This window comes from Scleropages formosus, chromosome 17 (genome assembly GCF_900964775.1).
Source record: "Scleropages formosus chromosome 17, fSclFor1.1, whole genome shotgun sequence".
NCBI lineage: Eukaryota > Metazoa > Chordata > Actinopteri > Osteoglossiformes > Osteoglossidae > Scleropages > Scleropages formosus.
Window position 1 is genome coordinate 14,385,707 of NC_041822.1, and position 23,250 is coordinate 14,408,956.

General features: G+C 42.1%; 1 protein-coding gene across 1 annotated transcript in view; it reads left to right on the forward strand.

The window, feature by feature from the left end:
• Positions 1–23,250, forward strand: part of fbxl17 (F-box and leucine-rich repeat protein 17) — a 232,157-nt gene that overhangs the window by 143,439 nt on the left and 65,468 nt on the right. The window contains exon 8 of the mRNA XM_018759149.2: positions 19,075–19,151. Within this exon, the coding sequence (XP_018614665.1) occupies positions 19,075–19,151 (77 nt within the window). The remainder of the gene's footprint in view (positions 1–19,074; positions 19,152–23,250) is intronic.

A 23,250-nucleotide genomic window follows, 5' to 3' on the forward strand; every position in this document is an offset into this window, starting at 1 on the left:
CATGTTGCAGCCTCCTGCGTCGTTTCGTAAATGTGTTGTTAATTTGGCGTCTGACGGCGGTGCCCTTGTTTGAAGCAATACCCCCCCCCCAATGCGATGAGCACGGAGCGCAGAAACATTGGTGCCGTCTGGCCGCGTTTCCCGCACGCCCCTCGGATGACTGCAACAATGTGCCACGTTCTGCTGGAACTGCATGAGACCCTCTTCAGCATGTGTGGTTCTGATCCGGCTCCTTACTGGCACTGTGCTGCCACGCTGCCCGTGAGAAAGTAATTTTTCCCTCTTATCTGTGACTTTATTCATATCTTCTGTTGTGTGTGTTACCACTGCTTGACAAAAACAGAAATCTGGACAAAAAGCTGGAAAGAACATGAGCTTAGAAACAACGGGAGGACCCTACTCCTCTGTACTACAGAAGGAACAAGCAGAGAAGTAAATAATGGGACTGTGAAGATTATACCAGATAATCCTTTAAGTCCTTTATATTCAGCTATTCTAAACCCACGACAGAAGCTCCGTGTTGATGGAGAACGCAATTAGTCCGAATCTTGATGCTTGGAGATGCTTCTCTGGCACCGGTTATTTTTCTCCTACTTGGATACACTTTGTCTTAACACAGAATCATCTGGGAGTTCAGATTACGGTTCCTGCTGCTAACTCTAATGGCCATAATTTGGCATAGGCAGGACCAGTGCGGGGATGCGGGGTGGGTTACATGTACACCGTTTACCCATAAAGCTGCAATAATACCGCTTGTTTTGTTTCGCTTTTTTCAAATCAGTTTTAGCTTGATGTAAGCATATGAGATTCAATTTCCTGGCCTTGAAAAGGCAAATGAGTGACTATCATTCAACACATTTTCTAATCAACAGAGAGCCTTTGTCTCTGTGTCTCTGGGATGAATACTGTGGGCTAATCATACTGGGAACAATATTCATCCCCTCTTTCCTTTTATTTTTAGAATGTAGTCATGAAATAATATACTTCATTATACAGTTGAAGCTGCATGAAACTAGCGTCTTTAGATATGGAGACACGGCTGGGTGGCAGAGGAGGACAAAAGCGCCGTCATTTTTTGAAGCTCAGAAAAGTGACGGAAGCGGGTCCGTAAAAGAGCCTCGCGTAGGGTTTGGGACCTCACATGATTTCAGCGCGCTTTAGCTTTCCAGCCACATAATCGCCACCTGTACCTCCGTGTGCTGTGGTCCATGATGTTCCATGCTTCCACCTACAGTTGGAAAGTTGAAATTGATGGAAATAAATGTGTCTCCCAAATCAAAACCCGGTGTAAGACCCGGTGGCCTTTTTCCAGGCTTTCTCGGAAATGCTGGCCCCTGGCTTCTTGACTCGCGCTCGGCACGTTGGCAACACGCGTCCGCACTGGCACCGTGAGCGAGGCTAGAGGTGGACAGGATTAAGAGGGTGGATGCTTTGCACGCTGTTTCTGGCACACCGCTTCTCGGCAGCGTTTCATCCAGACATGCGGCTCACATGACGATGGGGGGAGAGTGGCTCTTCCATATTTAAGCAGAATTAATGACTTCTTTCTGGCCAAATCTTATTGGCACCAGGGGTCCAGGTGACATTGCCCGCCGACAACACTTCCTGCTCTCCCTGGTCCGAACCCCCTCCGCATCCCTGTCACGCTGCCACCTCGGCTCCTCCTCGTTGCGAGGGAAGTGGCGGTGTTCTCATTAGAGCTATGCAATTAAAATGGTAATGAGTGTTGTGTGTGTGCCTGTGTGTTTGAAAAACAGTAATTATTTCTCTTGCACCCCCTCCTCGCCCCTTGAAAAATTATCATGCCTTTTTTACAGGGCTCTTTTTTGTCCGCCTTCCAGCCCACCTTCACCACCCCTTAATAACACACATTAACTGAAACGACCAACTTGGGGTCGGACGTAAATTGTGTCGGAACATCGGTGACAGACAAGCGGGATGTCGAATCAAGGTGCTAATAATGGAGGTGAGGAGTCAGATTTGGTGGAGATTACATTGCGTTGCTCTAATTACCTTCAGAGTCACTGAGGGTCTTTGCGGAACTGAGCCATCTGACAAGCGGCTCACTCCTGCAGGTGTTGACGAAGTCGATTGTCATGCGTTGCTGTTAATCGATGGGCTTCGCATAGTCTGCTGAATTTTTTTTTTTTTTTTTTTTTTTGCTGTACACCTTCTGCAGCCCCTGCGTGCAGTCGGAGGACCTAACGGGGCCCTTTGAAATGGGAGCTTTTGTAAAACCTTCGCTTAGTATTTTTGGCCCCGGCAGTGATTCGGACAGCTGAGCTCTCATTCCGCACCCTTGATCAAGTTACTCAACTTGAATTTCATCAATGGAACATCCAGCTGTGTAAACCAGCGAAGTTTAAACCTGTTGGCTTAATAATGCTAACCTAAACTATGACGCCCTGGAGACAGTCTGTCATGTCTTTGAGCATTATTTTAACAAGGATTCTCAATTTTGCATGCTCTCTTATTTGCTGGAAATCCTGACATACGGTGATGGAAACCAGAGGAGCTCGTAGAGGTCTGCAGCCGCTTTCCTCCTGCTTTGACGCTTCAGCGGTTTTGAGCAGAAGTGTTTGCGTGGCGACAGCTGTTCCGTGAGGCGTGCGCAGGTGATGCACTCTGCTGCTTGGGGGCCTGCTTCAGTTCTCCGCTGGTTCCTGTCCCTCCTCCTGTCTGCTCTGTTTCTCTCTCACGTTCACAAAGTGAACAGAGAAGCATCTCGAAGCAGCATTAAGCATCGTGGCCTTGCGCCCGGTGTGTCCTCTTGACCCGAAATGAAATAATAGGGGAAAGGGCTCCCAGCGGCTTTGTTAATGGCTCTGAGTTGCAGATGGTGGCCTGGGTGCACATTTATTTCAGTGCGGTGGCACAGGTCCTAACTCTGTTTCCTATCTCTGGCTTGCTGTTTGAGCTCTGGACAGGTGACATTTGTGCTAGCGGTCATCTTCGTATTGTTTTGCCCGTGTGGGCGTGCTTCTTTATTCATGGGAGCTCAGGTGACAGCAGAGCTGTTATTCCTCTGACGATTGTTTACCTTCACACCTGCAGGGTTTTTTGTGTCACCTAGCAGCACAGTCCCTGCTGGCTTTTTCTGTTACTTTTTAAAATGTAGTTTTCTTTATTTTATGAGAAGGCCCACCCCAACTCTTCTGTACGCACCCAGAGCGTCAGTTTCTCTCAGTCTTTTGCTCTGGTCTTCTCGGGACCATTTCCCTGGTTCCCTTTACTAGTCTGTCATCCGGCTCTATGCTCTCGGTGTTCTCTGCGAGTCCTTAGATGTGTATTTATCGTCTTCGTGTGCGAAGGTGGATTTTTGGGGCGGGGATCAGTCTTCTGTCAAGGTTTTTGGTTGAATCTCAGGAGGCTCCCTGTTTGCTGTTTGTTTGCTGTTTGTTTGCAGCATGCCGGTGTCTTAACAAGCACGGTACCCTTAAGGATATGGTGCATAACTCTACAGCTGCCTTAATTATGGGTGTTAGGCTTTGACGCCAGGCACGGGGGTGGGCTGGGCTGCATGGTGGTGAGCGTAGTGGGGGGAGGGATGGCTCTTCTGTCTGACTTTCTGTAACTGAATTGTGTCTTTGGAGAATGCCTTCAGATAAACAAGTAATTTCCACTTGTAGCAAAGAAAACTAAAAAACAGTAAAGCTGGAGAGAGTCAAGATGGAGGTGGAGGGATGCATGACACATGTGCATTTGTTTTGAAGGAGTTGGACTCTGAGGATGTAGAGGAGGCCAAAGAGTAGGAGGGAAGGAGGACCTTCTGGTGATGACTCCCACTGGCATGGTAGAGCCGCAGGGCAGCCAGCTGCTTGCTGAAAGGTGTTGGGGATGTGAAGACCACGAGATAGAGTGGATGGGGACTTGTGGAAAACAGGGAGAAAGGAACCTTTACGGCAGAATGGAGGTGTGCCTGAAATCAAGACAACCCCCTCCTTGCTCCCCTGATGAGTCTCAACTTTTTGAGGGGGGGAAAAAAAGTAATTTTCTTACATGTCCTTAGGCTATGTTTTCTACAGTGCATGGCCAGAAGTTTGGGGAGAACATTGTCACTGGTTTCAGGACATGTTGCTCATCAGTGTGAGTCATTAAGGAGACTAAAAATTAGGAGTGTCCCGCTGGTCTAAATGGAAATGTTGGTTCTCAGCCCCTTATTTAGCCATGTCACAGATTAAGTTTTTAAAAGAATTCATTACGTTGGTGACGGTTGCGTGCGACTGAAGTTTTCAGACTGGTCTGCATTTGTTTTTAACGGCAAACAGCTGTAAAGGTTTAGTGTCAGCAGCTGGACCAGAAGGTTCTCTGTTCCTACAAGGAATACTGCTGCTGCACCTTTGAGTGAAATGCTTTATCTGCATTGGTGAAGTAAATATCGAGGCAAACGTTATAAGCTGCGTTAACAGATAAAAATGTGGATGGAAAAAAATCTGTTAAGCAGGTTACTAACGTAATTTGGTGGTGTTCTGCACAAACTAAGGGCAGATGCCCTAACGTGTCTGCAGCCCACTCTGTTCATCCGTAGGAAACATGCTGAGAAGCGGTCCCAGAGATGTAGAAATAACGGCTGCTGTTTACGGTGTATCAAACATGTCATGTTAGTGTGGGCCACTGCCTTCCAAAGGCCACAAGTCAGGTTAGATTTTTAGTGCCTTTAGATGGCATACAACTTACTTTTTTGCAGACCCATTGTGTTTAGTGTTCAGGTGTCTTGGTTCTCGATGAGTTTCTAATATAAAAATTTGATGTTGAAAAATGGTAAATACCCCTATATTTTCCCACAGGCATTTGGTGCACTGTAAAATTCCTTTGAAATCTTGTTCTTTTGGTGTAGTTTGTGTGGAAGATGTGGTTTGGATTTTAGTTCGGAATGGGACACGGACACTTGCCCCTTGTTTTGTTTAAACAAATGTGGTTGGACAAAAGTCCTGTGTAATTAGTGCCGTGAACAAAACAACTATAAATTTCCTTGTGGGTGGTAGCCATTGGACAATTGTGAATACACAGATGCGTTTATTTGCACTGCTGGTGTATACTTGCGACTGTTAATATTTCGAAGAGACTGACTATTTGACAGTGCTGTGCAGGGTACGTCAGAAGAGCAGAGTACTCTCACCACCCTCTCCCTCGCTGGTCTCCTAATGTCATCGTTATCACTCTGATTTCCCGTTATGTCCTGTATGTCAACGTGGACGAGAAGAAGCGGTGTCCCAGATGGCGCGCACTTGACCTCTTTTTTCCCGGCCACTGTTAGGACAGCAGTTCTGGAACAAATAGGCTTTATGCAGGCAGACCTGCTGCCCCTGCCTTTGTAAGGAGGACAGGAATAGTAGCAAAGTAGCTGGCAGCAGGTTGTCTTCTGGTTACATCTGCTCTCTTGTATCAGAAGGAACCAAGTTTGACGCCGTCCTGTTGTAGTACCATTCAGCAAGGTACTTACCCTGAACTGACACCATAAAAATTACCCAGCTGTATAAAGACGTAAATAATTCTAAGTAACTTTGTATAGACATTTTAAATTGCTTTCGAGAAAGGCATCAGCAAAATAGCTTCGTGTAAATAAATGAACGTAAATGATGCACACTCGGAACTGCTTCTCTGGCCTTCTTGAGGATTGCGGTGGTGACATCGCAACTGGTACGCTCTCGATGTATGGTTTGATGGCCTCTGTAAGGACAGGAGTCGTGGCACAGTGACTTACGTGTGCTGAGCCTTGCTGCGTCGGCCTTGCAGCAGGGCACTCGCACGGCGGGTCAAACTATGTACTTTCTAGTGCTTTGTTTGTCACCGGCCGCTGGGCTTGCAGGCATCCTGACCCAGGGCCCGTGCTTTTCCCTTTTTCATAACAATCAGCCCAACTCTGTTTTATGCAGCAGAGTGACTCTCTGAAAGCCCCCTGTTATAAAGTGTACTGCTAGTGCCCTGCCCTGGATTGCATGTCATGACCCCGGGTCCTGTCGCTGCTAAGTGGCTCTGATGGGTTCATCGTGCTCCTCACGTGGAAGGCCCCTGGGGAAAAGAGGCTGACAGGGCCTTGTTAGTGAAAAGCAGCATCCCGGGGAGTCGGAGAAACAGCCCTGATTAGAGGCCATTAGCGTAAGAGCAGTCTGAGGCGAGCAGGGAGCTTCCACCAACTTTTTGCGGTACAGCGCATCACAGTGTACAAGTAGACCCCCTAGAGAGGGGCCTGATTCCAGAACAGGAACACACTGCCAAACCACCGTCTCTGTGACATCCAGCAGCCAAAAGTTGCCTTTTACAAAGCGTTTACTGTTGGCTGAGAACCACCGGCAACTGTTTTATTTGGACAGATTTGCCTTGTTGGAAATGATGATGCACCACTAATATGACACTGTAGCAAGTCCTCCGTGCTGCCATTTCTGAGAAGGAAAAATCCGTATTCAACAGACATACAAAGTTAGTTAAAATATAAATTGTTTTTTTTTTTTTTTTTTTTTCCCCCCTCTCAATGCCAAGAGCAGCCCTGGGGCATTTATGTATGTATTGTAATATGTTTCCCCATTATCATGGCACACCATTAAGTCGGGCAGTGTGGTGTTGGGCCTCGCAGGCCCACCGCATTAACAGTAAGGATGTGCGCCTTGTGTGTTCTTCCTCCATCACTCAGGAGAACATGAATCGTCTTTGCCTGGGGTCATACTGAGCTGCGTGGCACTATGGTGCCTGCTGACCTCTGTGACTCCCTTCTTCCCAATTCTGCCTGCTTATACCACGTCGTGTCAAGCGTCTGGCAATGGCTCCCACAGGACGGCAACGGGGATCCTGCAGCCGGCCTCCGAGTCCATCCAGTGGCTGGAGCAGTTGCGGCCTCCTGGATGAAAGGATGCTGCCTTTTCAACCCCATAAATCCCCTTTTTCCTCCGGTTCCTGTGGGAAATGTAAATGTTGTGCCCCCTTTCTAAAAGCAGTTTGGGGAAATGTGTGCTCACTGAAACAGTATTGATTATCGCTTGTCCTAAAGCAGGGTTCTGATGGTCCAGAGCCTATCCTGGATGCACGGGGCATTGTGCAGGATACACCATACAACAGACAGTTCACTTGAAACGTGTTTATGGAGGGAAGCCATGCAAAAATGGGAAGAATATGCAAACTCTACACAGACTAAGCCGCATTCATACCCACGTCTAAATGCACTGTATCACTGTGATGCCCACAATGTGTTGTTTTAACACCATATAAATGGCAGAAGTGTTGTTTAAGCACAATATTTGCATATGGTCCACTGGTCAGTGTGTGGCATTTTTCTGTGGAAATGAATGGCGCATAGACATGTTCTAAAAATACAGCTTGGCCTTTGAGGATTTTTTTTCTCGTCAGAAGTTGCCGAAAGGGCATTGAAGACATCTGACTTGGACTTTCAACAAAGAGAAACAGGTGGTGCAGCATGGCGCCATACCATGTCGATTTGTACAAAGTGAAGGCATGAAGCCTGGCCAACCAGCCCCCTCTGGCTTCTTCCCAGTGATCGTAGCGTCCAACAATATTTCTAAGAACCCTGAAATGCTTTCTCAGATTTCATGACCGGATGGAAGGAAAAAATCTAAACAGTTGGAGCATGTTTGCGTGTCATGTTATTCATAAACATGTCTGTTCTTAACTATTTTCCCCTAGTATACACGCTGATGAACATGTTCTTTAAACCTCATGTCTTCGTTTTTGGGAAAGTGTTCACCAAGCAATTGTGAGTGTAATTCATTCTAGTTTAAAAACCATATTTCTGAGATCTGTGGGAATCACAGAAATAATATGATGAAATGACAAAAAAATTCCCCCCCCACCCTGCCTGCCAGACCCTTAACCCAATAATAAGCTCTCTATTGTGGCAGTGCTCTTGCTGTAATAATATTTGAAGTCTGGGGCAGTAAATGTTTTTGGTTTGTTTCTTGTCATTTATCATTCCTTTTTACAGTTCATCGTTAACATGAAGCCTCGATAGGTTCTGCTTATTTAGTGTGCGGCGGGCATTCCTTTCCACATAACTCATCGCAGAAAGAAGAGAGTTACTGAGATATAGGCCAGTTCATCTCCTATCTATAAAACATATGCAGGCGATGGCCTAGGAATCCATTATGAAAGGAAATACAGTATGCAGGGATTATGTGGCGGCTTTTGGAAGTCAGTGTTAAGCTGTTGCAAGCAGTTGGTGGACATCTGGGAATGGGCTAATCATCTGGAATCCCAGCAATATGGAATTTAAAAGGCTCTGATTATTTCCATCAATTGGCTGATTCATCACGCACTGGTTTTGGCCAAGGGCTTCATTGGTACTGGAGTGATTACTGTAATTTACGGACTCTTTTTCAGTTGTTTTTTTCCCTCCATATATAGTAGTTTCTTCCCCCCATATGTATAGCAGTCATATATATATATATATATATGAGAAGTCATATATATATATATGACTGCTACTGTAATGATTACTATAATTCTTGTATTACTACTTCTAGCAAATGTGTTTTAATAGTTGTTACTGAAGTTAGTAGTTTGCAGTGTGTTGAAAAAGCATAGATGAGAACGCAGTGGTGTGTTGCTTGAAACGGTCACCCCTGGCTCAGCTCCTCACACGACTGGCATCAGCAAAGTAGCCCTTTAGCCATAAAGGGTTTCTCCTGGACAGCTGCGATGTACATGAACAAATCCTATGGCTTTTACAGCCAGTTTGTTCAAGGCAATGTGTGTGTTGTGTTTTTTTTTTTTTTTGTTCTTGGGTCACATTCGAGTTGCACATATAGTGATTCTGCAGGTGCGCTCTGTAAGGAGGTCCAGTTCAAACCACACTCAATAATACAGAACATTTGTCTCCTATAAACACGCTTTATTGAATTCCTTAATTTGAACCATTTATGAATTTCTTAATTCAACCTCGTGTTTATCTATACTGACATCCTGAAGTTCTTTTTTTCTTTTAATCATCTCACTGTTATGCCTCCTTTTCTGACATGTCTTTGTAGTTCAGGCAGTACTATGTCCGTAATAATACGTGATTTCTCAGTATGCAAAGGTTTTAGGTTTTTCTTGTCGTTTATCATTACCTGTAATTGTCCGTTCATCATCTTCTCCTGTTGATCACCACTGGTGCACTGAAGTTCTGCAAAATTGTTTTTACTTGTTTTTAGTCTCAGTGGAATGCCTCCTCCTATTATGTGTTTGTTTATTTTTTTTATGTGTGAGCAGTACTATAAACTGATGCCACTTTTACAAAACGCTAAAGCTACAGTAAAGAAATTGAAACTGAAGTTGTTTTCTCGATGTTGTGAGAATTACTGTGCCCAGCCCCAATGCTTTGAAACTAATCTTAGCCTGGTAAGTAAATGATAAGCCTCTGGAACATTGCCTGTTCCTAGAGTCCTTTAAGAAATCCAGTTCAGTTCCAAGATAATGGGATTTTGATTTCCTTCTTTTTTTTCTCTTTTTTTTTTTTTTGTTCCCCGTTTCTCTCCCCCCGCCCAAGATGCCATCTCTGAACAGGATGGATGGGGGGGTATACACCTTGAAGTGGGATAAACTATGTTGTTGTGCTTTTTTCCCCCCTTGCTTCGGCAGGATAAAATCTCATTGCTCTCTCCTGGCACGGGATCAAACGTCTCTCCTCTGCGATTCATTTGGGATTCTGGCCATTGGCTTTTGCGATGCACTCAAGCCAAGAGACATCTGTTTTACTGAATACCTAATGGCTTTGTGTCGCTGCAGTCAAACACTTTTTCAAAGTGTCACTGCTATTATCATTTAGCCACAAGGCACTCATCACAATTTTTTTTTCTCCCTGCGAGGGGAAAAATAGGATTAATAACTTGAATTTTTACTATTGTACTTTATCATGTTACTTTTCCTTTAAAAAAATGTGTGTTGAAGTCTGCTCTGGGATGTTTAAAATGTGTGCATTTTTTGTCAGAAAGGATGATATTGCAGTGTATATGTTATCAGTAACATTTGTGCACATATGCTGTGGTCTCCATGATCCAGTGTTCAAATCCGGTATTTTAAATTTTAAGAAAATGAGAAAAATGGAATACCTTTTCCTTTTAAAAGTAATTACAACACGGTGTGTTTTTAAAGCCTTTACAGTGGGTAGTTATTACAGACTTAAGACCAGAATATTGTCTCCTTCAATTACAGAATTTAATTTGATCAATAATAAAATCATGTGGATTTTTATCAAAAAAGAATGCACAAACCAGCACTGCTGCTGATTCAATCTTTAAAGAATTTTTCTGAGGTCCAAATTTTTGGTTTGAGCTATTAATACATTTTTTAAATGAAGCATCCCCTTGGTGTCATCTGGATTTTAAACTATTACTTTCTCTTAATGTAATATGTCCTTGAAATTCCGAAATCCTCCAGCTTAAAAAGAGCAAGATTAAGATTACTGCAGGTTATGTCTGACCAGAAACTAACAGTGGTGTTATTTTGATTCAGTTGCCTTCGCTAAAGGCACGGCTGTACTGAGCAGTATTGTGCACTGAGGGAGCCTTGGCTCCTGCCCTAAGTGCAGCCTGCTCATTCGTAGCGGACTTTTCTGGGACTGTGGAGTAGGTATGTACCGGGGTGAGAGGTGATAAAGATTACAGAATGTAGGGATGAGGAATGTAAAGCCAGCCAAACATGCAAACAGCCAAATGGTTATCCAGATTTTAATTCCTTCCATGCCAGTAGTGGGCTCACTAATGCGCCATGATGGTGTGCCTCTGTATGGACAGAAGTCTGTGTATTATATGAAACTATTTCCTCTGTACTTGTCATAGGGAATTTGCAGTTCTGGTTATAGGCGAGTCTTCCGGGTCCACCTGGGGTCCCTGTACTGGAGTTCATGTGTGAACTACATTCTCTATCTTGTTTTATTTTCCATGTAATCCATGGCAGGTTGTCTTAGAAACATGTCAGCAGTGGCTCTTGTACCAAACTGTTACCCTGTTTCTTCCTTATTAATGTTATTTGATATACGATTAATTTCTTCTGTTATGTTCTGTGGTTTCTGAAACAATGGAAAATTGGAGTCAATAAATCCTATATTTAAACGTAGTGCTTAATATATTAAATCCTAAGCAGAAACAGCACTGTTTCATGTGTCATCACATTTTATAAATACCAGGAGTTTTCTTCTATAAACCTATTATAGTTTAGACATTCATATCTGAACTTCCGGTTGTTAAGTTGTAATATTGCAGACTACCGCTGAATACATTTTTTTTTTTTTAAAAGGTTTGCAACATGAACTCAGACTGTCATAATGTGCTTTGGTCTTCGTACATCCGTCTTATTCATACCTTTCTTTTCAACGTTGTCAGTATACATAGTGTATGTCAGTGATAGGAAGATGGGTATTCTCTTTCTGATCAAAGGCTAATCTCTGGGTTCCAACTTAGGTGGACCTATGTGAGCTTTTTCCTTTCCTCCTTGGGCCTTCACACTCTCCACCTGTCATGTCCTGAGGCCACCTGCAGCCTGCCAGCAGGTCTTCCAGTGTCTTCAATTTCCGCCAGTGGTGATTGATGGTTACGGTTTTCCTGCTACCGTTAATATGGTAAACTTAATGAACCTCGGTCCATCTGAGAAACATGGGTCCAATCACAGGGAGAAAAACGATGTTCATTTCTACTGTAAGCAGACACTAGAGACGAATCTTCTGTAATTAAAACCAGGGGTGTATAATTGAGGGATCTGTGCTTTGTCATCGTATTGGGAAATCACATGCCATGATACGAGTTGTTTCTTCATCCAGCAAAATTATTTTTCTCTCTCCTCGTATTTATATCCATTAGTTTAATGAACACTCTCCAATTTAGCGTCCTCTGTGAACATGGTGGGGATATTGTTCTCCCGGCTCTGCACTGCGAGTTGCGTGCTCATTAAAACGAATGGGTTGTAATCAAAGTATATCGCAATTAACAATGGATCATGGAGTTGTGGCTTAGTGGCATAAACTCTTTTTGTTTCTCACTAATTTCACCCATAGTACATCTTGTAAATTATTGTTTTGTAAACATCACACTATAGGATTACCATTTTTTGGCCCTGCAGATAAATGGCATAGATAGCAGAATACAGTTTGTCTGGATCAGATGTTGGTGTCGTTCAGGGGAGCACGCTACTGTTTAAAAATACCCTGATTACGTTTTGTTATTTATCACCTATCTTGCTTTGAAACAGTTTTCCAGCCCCACATTTATACTTTTTAATATTCAACTGCAATAAGAGCTAATGACCAATTTCCATTTTATGTTCCATTTAATGGACCGTGAAGCTTTTGAATTTTAAGGACCCACCAATGCACTAAACTGAAATTGTCCCCATGCTCAATAGCGGAGTGGCCTGGATGGCAATCTTTGGTTATATTTTTAACTGCTGGACTCTTCTAGGTTTCATAGAGCACCCTTCTCTAATTCCTTCTGCTTGAATGTGTTATAGTTTACTGATAGTTTTATGAAACGTTATGTGTTTTTTCTTTATTTGTACAATTTAGGCTGTATTGCCAGTATTGTGTGCGACCTGGCGGGAGGGAGGAGAAGGCCCAGTAGTATTCCTATCGAATGAATGTAATGGGCAAAGGGCATCCTGAGGTCTCAGTCACTTGTAATGCATTCCCTTATCCATTCACTTTCAGTACAGCCTTTAGAAGACAAACCAGGGAGAGAAAAAAACTTAAAATGAAACATTCCTTTGAGACCAGAATTTACAGTGAGGTTATCTCAGTCTTGTCCATCTCACACTGGTGCATCACATTTCACCCCCTCCTCCCTTGAAACGACTGACTGTAAGTCTTATCAGCGGTGGCCATGGGGTAGATCCAGGCCTGCTGAGTTATGGACCGCCATGGTGACGGTAACCGCTCCGCTTTCCAGGGCCCTACGATTTACAGCTCTGATGCTGGACCCCCTTTCTGCTGGGAAAAGATTTAAATGAGGGAGTTTTCCTAGTAAACTTTGGAAAGGAAGTGATCATTTGGAAAGGCGTTGTCTGCATGTTGAACAAAAACTAGAATGAGAGCAATTTGGTCACTGACAAGCGTCAAGAAGTTTGCTTGGCTTCCCTTGCACATCAAGAAGAAAAAGAAGACGACGAAAATCCAAAAAGACTATTTGGGCCTTAGTAATTTCCACAGCACTTCTCTCATCCCATCTGTACTTTGCTAATAGATGGAATGTGCATGAAATAGAATCAACATTTACTGTGGTGTTTCACTTGTGCATTTCTTCTAACCTGCTGCCAGAAACTTTTGTTTGTGGGATGAATATTATATGTTTGTCTTGTTATCATGAAGGCCTTGAAGGCTGGCATGGGGCACTAGGTATTGCCTGATGTGATGAGAGGCGTGCAGACAGGCCGTGCTTGAAGAGGCGGGACCTGGGTGGTGCACGGCCTGTCCATCATGCCTGGGAGACCCTGGAGGCTCAAGTGTGTGTGATGTAATTGTCTGGGCGAGGCAAACTGAGGACATGTTTATCCATCCGAGAACCTTGGGATGGGTCTGATGGGCATTTATGTGATGCTTTACTGCTCTAGCACCACATTTTTTAAGAGCTGATGACAAGGTCTTGGAGCTACTTGGTTTTTACTGGGCGTGGGTTTGGCTTTTTTTATAAGATGTGATTAACGGTGTAAAAACAAAGAAATCTGAATGTCATTTTAGTGATTTGTGGGGTGGGCTGGGAATCAGTCCAGTGCTTAATTGCATCACCAGACCTAAGCTGCATTCAATGAGTGCAGCACTGTGTAGGGGGAGAAAACACTCCCATATTTTATGCCAGTAATACTTTTTAAATATAGCTAATGTTTTGGGCAGGTGTTGTATTTAGTTCCCTTTCTCTCTCTTTCACCCTCACTTGCATCCCTGCTTCCACTTCTAGTGTGTGGGTTGAGCAAGGCCAGGTGACAGAGAGGCAGGTATTTGGCGTGCTTCTCTAAAGCTTTAAAAGTTGTTTGGTTTGACGTACTTTACTCAGAAAGAGGCTCCCAGTATTCGGGACCTTGTGAAATACTGGGACTGCTCCTGTTTTCTGCTGAACAGGTGGATTTGTCAAATGCAAAGTATATTCACCATTCTGCTTGCCCATCTTTTTTTTTTCTTCCCCCATTCTATTTGCTAGGGTATTAAAAAGAAGCAGCTAAACCCGTAGCTGAAAAAACACCAGGACGTCCTCCAATAGGACTGGAACTGCCAAACCTCTGATTAGGAAGCCTAGTCATTGACCCCATTGTACCGTCTTCTATTAATGATGGCAACATGTAGCTATAATTTGTGTGGATTATACTGAAAGGTGTATGTTCATGTTTACTGATTTCTGCAAAGCCAATGAATATGGCCACCTGGGATTTCAGCAGTAGCACTTCAGAATGATACGTCAACACAATGATCATGCTCATTTTGCAGCCATTTCTTATGGAGTCGCAATGTCGTTCTTTACTTTTAGGCAAAGCAGTACTGTCACGTTAGCCTCCAAACATCATCAGATCGCCAGTCTTACGGACTACGCACAGCACACCAGTAATACCTGAATAGAGATGAACTGAATACTGGAAGAGACCATGGTTATAAATCTCACTCAGAATACATAATAGAGTAGATTATATCTTAATACCAGAAAGCACTGTATGTGCCCATTCTTTATACTATGGCTTCTAAGACAAATTGAAAGGATACATATTGATTAAGAGGAAGAACATATAGTAGCGAAGTATAAATCCATTCAATCTCACATCTCCCTTAAGGAAAGGATCTGTATATCCTCATTTGACTGCTGCCTGCCCCCAAAGTGTGTGAACTTCTTTTCAGCAAAGTAGTTGCAAAGGCAAAAAGTGGTATAGAAAAATGGGCTCTTGTGCTCTTCAATGGTCATAGTGCAACCCTTAATTTTAGAGAAGGTTTTATGAAGGATGGGTTTGGATGGCCAACACAGGCAGTCTGTCCCTTTATGATTCCATCTTTTAATCTGAGATGGAAAACCTTTCAGATATTATTTTGTGTTTTTCATACATCTGTAGCCCTTTACCTGATGTAATTTATGGGAAACTGAATCGGAAACCATGGCCTTGGGTTCCTCCTAGTCCCCTGAACATTTGTTCTTCCTGTCGATCCTGTCCGTCCCCATTCTTCTCTGTTGTACGTGTTGCTATGTTTGCCTGGTTGTCTGACTTGGGAACTGTGATAAATAGGGCCTTTATTTTTACTACTCTTGGCCTTTTTGAGTCACATGAGTAAATGGAGAGTCAATTTTCTACTTATCTGTCACTGTAAGCATCCATGGTAAGCTCCAAAGATCCTGCGACATGCTAATGGTTTTCTCTGGGCATTTTGTATGTGTCTCATGGTTCAGTGATACTACTTGTGGTGCTGAATGGTGACCCACAGTTACTCTGGCCCTAAGAAGACTGTTAGAGGTATTCTCATGCACATTCTTGTAGGAAATCAGTGTTAGGCTTATTTTGCAAAAAAATTGTACCTGATGACAAAATGATAAAATTAAGCTTTTCCACTATGTGGAATGTATAGTAGAATAGGTGGAGCAATTTTAAAACAAAGTAATGAATAAATAATATTCCTTATGCTGTGTGAAAGACAGTGTTGTTAAAAGTGAGATGTTTTAGTCATAAGACTTTCTTGAGGGCTCTTCAAAGTGCTAATGGTAGAGAGTGGTTGGAAAAAAATGTGGGCAACCATTCAGGAAAGTAAAAATTACTCAGTGAAATACTGTCTCCACACAACAGAATGGATACAGTATTGCATACTGTCTAGAGGCACTGTCTGTTGACTGTGCGAACGTAAAACGTAATTAACTGTCTGAAAGGGCAGTTGTGATTAAACAAAGCAGCACATGCTTCACATCTCCCCCTTTTGCTCATGTGAAAGCTTAGTGCAAACATGTTAGTTATGCAGAGAGTGTGTCTCTCTGTTGCTAATAAAGCCAAGAATTTGTATTGAATACCACAGATTTCCTTTGCAGGGAGGAATCGAAGGCTCCGTTCCAAGCATTGTTCCAGCTTCGATATGAGGCAGAAGGGTGGCTTCCAGAGCAGAGGGAAGCCTGTGGAGAACAGAGATCTTGTTTAGACGGAGATCTCCATCGTACAATCAGCAGCGCTTCCAGTATTAGCGCTTAGCTTAGTCGGAACTACACCCTGGCCTGCAGTCTTGACACGTGGCACTTGTGTGTTACGGTCGCCTGGATGAAGGTCCCAGTAGGGACCGTGACCACAGTTTTATCCTGTTGGCTATAAAATTGAGCAACATAAAAATATTAGCTGTGAATTCCCACTGATGCAAGTAAGCACTGAGCACCATTTGAAACCGAAAGGAAAAATACAGTATTACACCCGACAGGGAGAGAATTTAGACGCCGTTTCTGGCTTCTTTTTTTTGGATTTCATTAAAACCTTAATTTACAAGCAAGTGTGAAGTTGAGGAGAAATGCTCTGATTGAGATGTGTAAAGGTTCTTTTGCGATATGTTTGTTCTGAAAGTCTCTGAAGACATTGTCGTGTGTCTTCATTTAACCATGCCACCGTTGTACGTCGTCATGTTTTATCGTCAAGCTTTCTGCAGATCTAGTCAGTTGCATCACTTGGCATTGTTTTTAAGTCCTTGCAACAGGTTTTTGTGACTTGATGCATTTTGGTAAGTTGCTCTTCATTAGCTGTCACTGTGCGGTTATCCATTCTTGACACAGGCTGTGTGTTCTGTGGTCGCCGTGTTGGACAACTCTTTTCTTTTGCTCACACTAATCACTGTGTGGACCTTCTTTGTTGTCATGGAAACAGGTTTAATATTCTTTCATTGGCTATAGAAGCCTCCAGTCATGACAATCCAATGGAAAAACAGCATTTGTCAGTAGCTGCCATTAGCTAAGAATGGTTGGAGGGGGAAATGGTGTTCATAAAAAAAAAAAAAAGAAAGAAAAGGAGCAACATGTTACCATGTTCTAATGCATTTCTTTTTATGTAAATATGTCTTTTGATAAATAATGACTAATTAAATCCTTAATCTTGAGTACAGAAAGTCAGCGTGCACCCCGTTTCTCCACCGTTGTCCGTAGTATGTATTGAATCTAATATTTTTACGCAATGAGAAATTTTCATGTCATTTGCTTGATTATATAAACTGATGATTCAGCTAATTGTATTTAGTATTTAATTTGTATAATGTGAAGGGGGGAAAAAAAACCCTAAAAATTTGAAGTCGCTACAAATTCTTGGTCACAATTATTTCCTCTCTGTTTTCTCCATGTCTTTGCTCTTCCATAATCAGCATCATCATTGCCATTGGCATTATTAAGAGCAACCTCATCACCATGCTCATCATTTGGTCGCTAGACAACAGTGTCGTTTTCTTTCGCCCTGCTGTGAGACGTCCTACAAAACTGTTGTGTAGCCTTTTATAACATCATCCTTATGTTGCCCATTTCCAAGAGCAAGTGCACAGACAAACACATACCCCCACAGAGTCAACAGTGTTATGCAGAGGACAACTTATGGCACAGCGTCCATCATGACAAGTGATAGGGAAGTCAGTGTGATATCTGCAAATCTCCCAGCATGCAGCATTTCACAACATATGCTCTCAGTTAATTCGTAGTCTGTGTGCATCCATTTTTCACCTTGTGCTGTTTCATATATGCATCAGCGAGCAGCTAATTTTGTGTTGGCGAAATGGATTTGCAGTATGTTTTAGAAGGATGTGTATGCAGCAGTCCAGTCATCAGAGAGGTTTTTGATGTCCCTTGTAGGTTACCGTTTTCTTCAGATCCTCTGATGCGATTGTGGAAAGCCATGAAGAATAGGAAGGCCCTAACTATTGATGTCAATCCTAATTAGCTTTGCCCCATCCCAGGAGTCTCGAGGAACTCAGTAACAAGCTCTCCTAGGAGTGTGCGTTTTTCTCTACTGCTGTGGATGGATGTGCTCATTTGTTACCTTCCGTCATCACTCAGTTTGTGTCTCGGGCTCTGCTCAACGAGGGGTGGGGCTGCTTTGGGATCACGATTAATATGATCGGGTTCTGCTATTACCTGTTCGGCAGTTACAGCCCTGTGTAACTTGTGCAGGAGTAGAAATGCTTTGTGAAAAAAATTACAACTCTATGTTAATTAAACAATTTGCTTGCATTGCAGCTCAGCATTTAAACTGACACTGTGACTTCTTCTCACAGACCAAAAACTGGTAAAGCGTGAATTTATTTCAGAGATTGTTTTTACCCTATGTAAAACAGGATATTTTGCTGCAGTGGAAAGTGCTGTTTTATGTCGATCTGCAAGTAAGAGTGCGCACTTGATTCAAAGCCAGAAACCCGAGCATCAAATAACGGCAAACTAGAGTTTGCTTGCTAACGTAGCGGATGTTGACCAAGGATTATCGTATGTTCACTTTTTGCCTAAAGTCCAAGACTCATGTGATGGTTTGGTTTGGGCTGTGTACTTAAACTAGCACTTTTCTCAGTTCTTATTTTTCCAAGAGCTAATGCTCACAGTGGCATTTCTCTTCAAGCAGAAAGATGGCTTAACAATTGGCTCTGTCATCCACTGCTCAAATATCACTGGTACATTTATATTGGACATTTAAGGTGCTATGTGTAATGATTTCTAATTTTCTGCTGGTTACTGAGGTCATGAGCATGAAATCTTTTCCAGAAAGATAATCCATTAAAATAAGTTAAAGTAGCAAATCACTGTACATTATGGGCCCAGGTGAGATCACTTCGCCTCTGCTCTTTCTGCTTATGTGAAGACTGTTGCGCTGTGGGTGTCTTTGATGCTTTCATATTACAATTCCCATGACGCCCATCTGCATTCAAAGCTGCTTAGTTTTAATCAACCGAGATTAAATTGAATTATTTATTATTTAGTCAGAATCTTACGCAGGGATAGAATGGCCAAGATTGCATACGGTGTATTTGCATTGAAAGGCTGTGGTCTTGAGCTACTCTGCATCCTCGGAAGGTCAGGCCCCATGGGTTCCCCAGCTCACCTTCTAGCAATCAGGTATTCATGTAAAGGAAAGGAAAAGATTTTAAAAGTCATAAAAAGCTCCCCTGTTCATCTGGCTTTTTGTTTTGTCTTGCAGATGTGTGGAGATAATTGCCAAGGAAGGCAGAAGTCTGAAAGAACTCTACCTGGTGTCATGCAAAATCACTGACTATGGTAAGACTGTGTTTAATCTGTTCACACAGTGGTATGTAGCTGCACATAAGCAGCACTGATTTTTCTCTCTTGCTTGCACTTTTATTTTACATAAACATTATTATTCCAATTCACTGGTGATAGCTAAAAAAAAATTGCGATTCTGAGGGCTTTGTCTGCACCCCGCCAACTTCCCATGAGTCAACACAATGCAAACAATTGGAAGCTTGTCATGGTGGGAGGGTTTCCTCAATTCCACTTTTCTCAGTAACCTGTGACACCTGAAAGAAGCTTGGTACCACAGCCACTTCAGTGCTTGTGATGGCATGACCTGAACACATGATGGGAGGAGGACATGGAGGCCATGTGCCTCTAAAGCCATTTGTTTGTACATGCCTCAACAGGGGGCATCATTTGCAAAACCACCATGGGATGAGGCTGCAAGGCAAACCCAGGCACTTGGTACATGTGGTGGAGTTACAGTGAGTGCAAATTGGCATTCTGGGACAAAACAGATTGCATTTTGTGTTAGAGAGGTAGACGATACTAAGGCAAGTGCTGGATCTGAAACAGTGCTTTTTAAAATGTATTTGCCTTCTTTTGCAGCTTGCAACACTCAGTTTAGCAGATACAAGTTAAACTGTCATCACAATTTCTGCGGTAATTCTGACTGAGATGTATATGGGGGTATTTGGAAAACCCAGAATAATGGAAACCTGATTTAAATCACCAGGTGTGCAGAGGAAGAGAAAATACAATAACAGTACCTACTGATTTCAGCCTCTTCATTGTGTGAAAACATTGTCATTGACAGCATGCACACTTCATAGTGTTTTATGTGCATCATATTCACAGCAAGGTTCTGCTGGCATCTCCTGTCAGTACCCAGCTGTTCTGTGCTATCTTTAGACCCCCGCCATACAACACATTCTGAGTGACAGGCAAAATTGGTATAAGTTGGAAGTATTAGTTGTCATTATATATAGTAGTGTCTCTTGCACTCTGAAGGTGGACAATGCACAGTAATAACACAGGTAAATCCTCTCCGGGTGTCTGAGGAAATACTGACCCACCAAACACATGGTGTGGCCTCTCCTGTCAGTTCCGCTTTGTGTATCGGGTTCGAGCACAGCCTGGACAACTGGCCCTTTACCTCTGCTGTACCTGGAGCCGTGGCGAACATCCTTCAGCAGCAGCTCTGCTTTAAGTAATTGTTCTTCTCTTTCGAGAGTGTGCTTTATTACCACACAGTGGGCAGTGCACCTGCGGTGTCCAGCTTCAAGCTTACTGCAATTGTTGTTCAATTCTACTGCTTTTAAATTGGTTGCAATTGAGAGCTTGACGGTCGTTTTGGGCTTGAAGCGGAAAGTTTCTCGTCAAAGTGCTTATTTTCCAGCGTGCCAATTCAGCTGGTTTGCTCCCTGTATGAAGTCCCTGGTGTGCGAGAGGCACGGCATGATGCCAGCACTTTACCAACACTTTAAGTTGTTATTGTTGATTTTGTTGTTGGAAAAATGCTGCTTCTTTAATACCTCTTGTAGGTACATTGCAAAGCTTTTGGGCTATCATAGAAAAGTCATAAATTTTTAAATGTTTAATTTGATAGACGGGCTCAAAGGGAGTTTTTTTTGTCAGGACCTGAGCACTCTACCCAGCCTGCAGGGCTGTAGCATCCCCGGGGTATGTTGGACAATCCATTCATGGATTTAAAATAATAAGATATTTAAAACAGTTCTGAAAGTAAGAGTAAGCCACTGGAGATAATGTGAGATCTGTTTCTGCTCAGTAAAAACTCTTGTTGATGTGTTTCGAAGTAGCTGGAGCTGGGCAAGGCTGAGTCGGCAGGAATATAGAGAGTTGAAGTAATGTAAACAAGAAGAAATTACACAAATTACTTTTTTGGTGTCACGGTGAGGTAAAGATCTCATCTTGGATACATGCCTGGTAAAAAGTTGACGATTGGATTGGAAATGACCCCAAGATTCTGAGATGAATGCTTCACATTAGATCCAAGGCAGCATAGCTTAGAGGAGATGAACTCAGATAATAATAGTAATAACAGTAATCATAATATTTTTTGAGGAGACCATTTTGAGAAAAAATTATAATGGTCTATATTTGAGTGATCGGAACAGCATTTTATAGAGTTTCATATTTCTCCTTCATGATTTCAAAAAGTGGGACCGGAATATTTTTAGGTTATTATCTTAAACACGCATGAATCTTTTCTGCTGTGTTTTATTTTATGAAGCAAAGATGGTGGATTACCGAGGGTTCCCGAAGGCTTACGGGTTTTGTTTTGGCCTCAGCATTCTGTAACTACAGTGAACAACCTGGGAATCCTTGTCCACATTGCATTTACACACTGAGTGTTATGGATCGCATGAATATGGAAAACATGCACAGGCAAAGCTAGAAATTTTTTAAAATGTACTTTAAATATGTTTTGCAATACTAAGTTTTCCCCTTCAGTGGCGACCTTAAACCACAAGGGATATTTACAGTGACTGAGTTAATGTCCGTTATTTTCCTAATAAAAGGATTGGTGGATGTTTCAAGCAGCTTTTCACAAACTTAATAACAGAATAACTCAACAGGAAACTCAATAAGCTTTGCATTTGCTAACTCCATGCAAATTATTTTTATTAATGTTCTTTCAACATACCTGAGACATAGAGATACCCACTGCATTGTTCTTCTGTTTTTCCCCCCCACCTCTTTTCCCCTCTCTCAAATGTTTGCTTTTAATTAGAGGCTGTTGGCATTCGGAGGGCCTTTGGAGTATGCATTGTACTGTAATTTTGACTGTGATGCGTGATTATTAGGTTCAGTGTGGATTTTCTCTGACATTCGTTTGTTTTTATTAAAAAAAATACTAATGTGGAAATAAAATGGAGCGGAGCTTCCTACTCCCCAACCCACTAAACCTTCCATTAAATGTTTTTTCATGTTGCCTGGTCAGTAATTGCCTTGACAGCAGCTGAAACAGTGCTTGCTCCTCATGATTTACGGGGCTGATGCAAGCATCCGCCATTCACTTTAATAATTAGGCAATCATTGGCTTCCATTTATTTATTTTTAGCACTGGTTTGAGTCTGCACTGTTTGACAAGGCTCTCCAATGCATTTATTTTACAGTGTGTGAGATGATGGTAAATACTTTTTTGTTGTTGTTGTTTGTTTTTCTCACTGGTTCCTCGACATACGAATGCAACTGGGACCATTTGCAACTTGAAGTCCAATTGTGACTTGATTTGTTTGAACTTCTACCACAAAGTCCCAATCAATAAATGCTTACTGATGCAGACATCCCTTAATTTATTTGTCACTTATATTCAAATAAAGATATTAGTAATAAAGTCAGGTAAAGATGTACTGTTTTCAAACTTACTATATGTAAGACTTTTTTATTTCAAATGACAGTTAAATTAATTTAAAAGTACTGAAAAGGAAAAAAGTAATTTCTACAACCTTCTAATCAATCCCAGTGCTTGAGCAGGTAACGATACAACCTTTGACATTTTATTTTAACATTTTTCTCAAATTAAACTTCAAATTGAATTAAAAATAAATTGAAAATGAAATTCTCTTTACAGGCTTCTTTAATGCTTATTGTTTACCAATTCATCTGTTAAACATGAAACTTTCCTGATCTTTTTGACTACAGACACTAACATACATCATCTATGAACTATAAACATTGCGGTAGGGAGTTGAATAAAAGTGGTCTGACAGTACTATACTGTTTTGGTGTTTGCTGCTAGCTAACAGCTTTAACACACCCTGCCATATATAGAAAACTGAGAAAAATAGATTTGTTAAGAAAATGTAAAAGTAAATAAGTGAAATTATTTAAATTTTTTTTAACATTAAGATATTTTCGGCTTAAACATTCAAAACATGAGAAACCAGTGTCTTTGTTACTTTTATGGGTAGCTTGCAATGTTATTTTCTTATACTGCTTATCTTTTGAGTTCAGGCATCTTGGTCATGGGTTCTACAGTATGGTTACTTCTGGAAGTCTTCAGTATATGCCTTTATCCACAGTGCCACCTTCCAGTCTCTGGCATGATTGGCCTAGTAAATAAACAATTTATCATTCATACAGCTACTATTTTTCT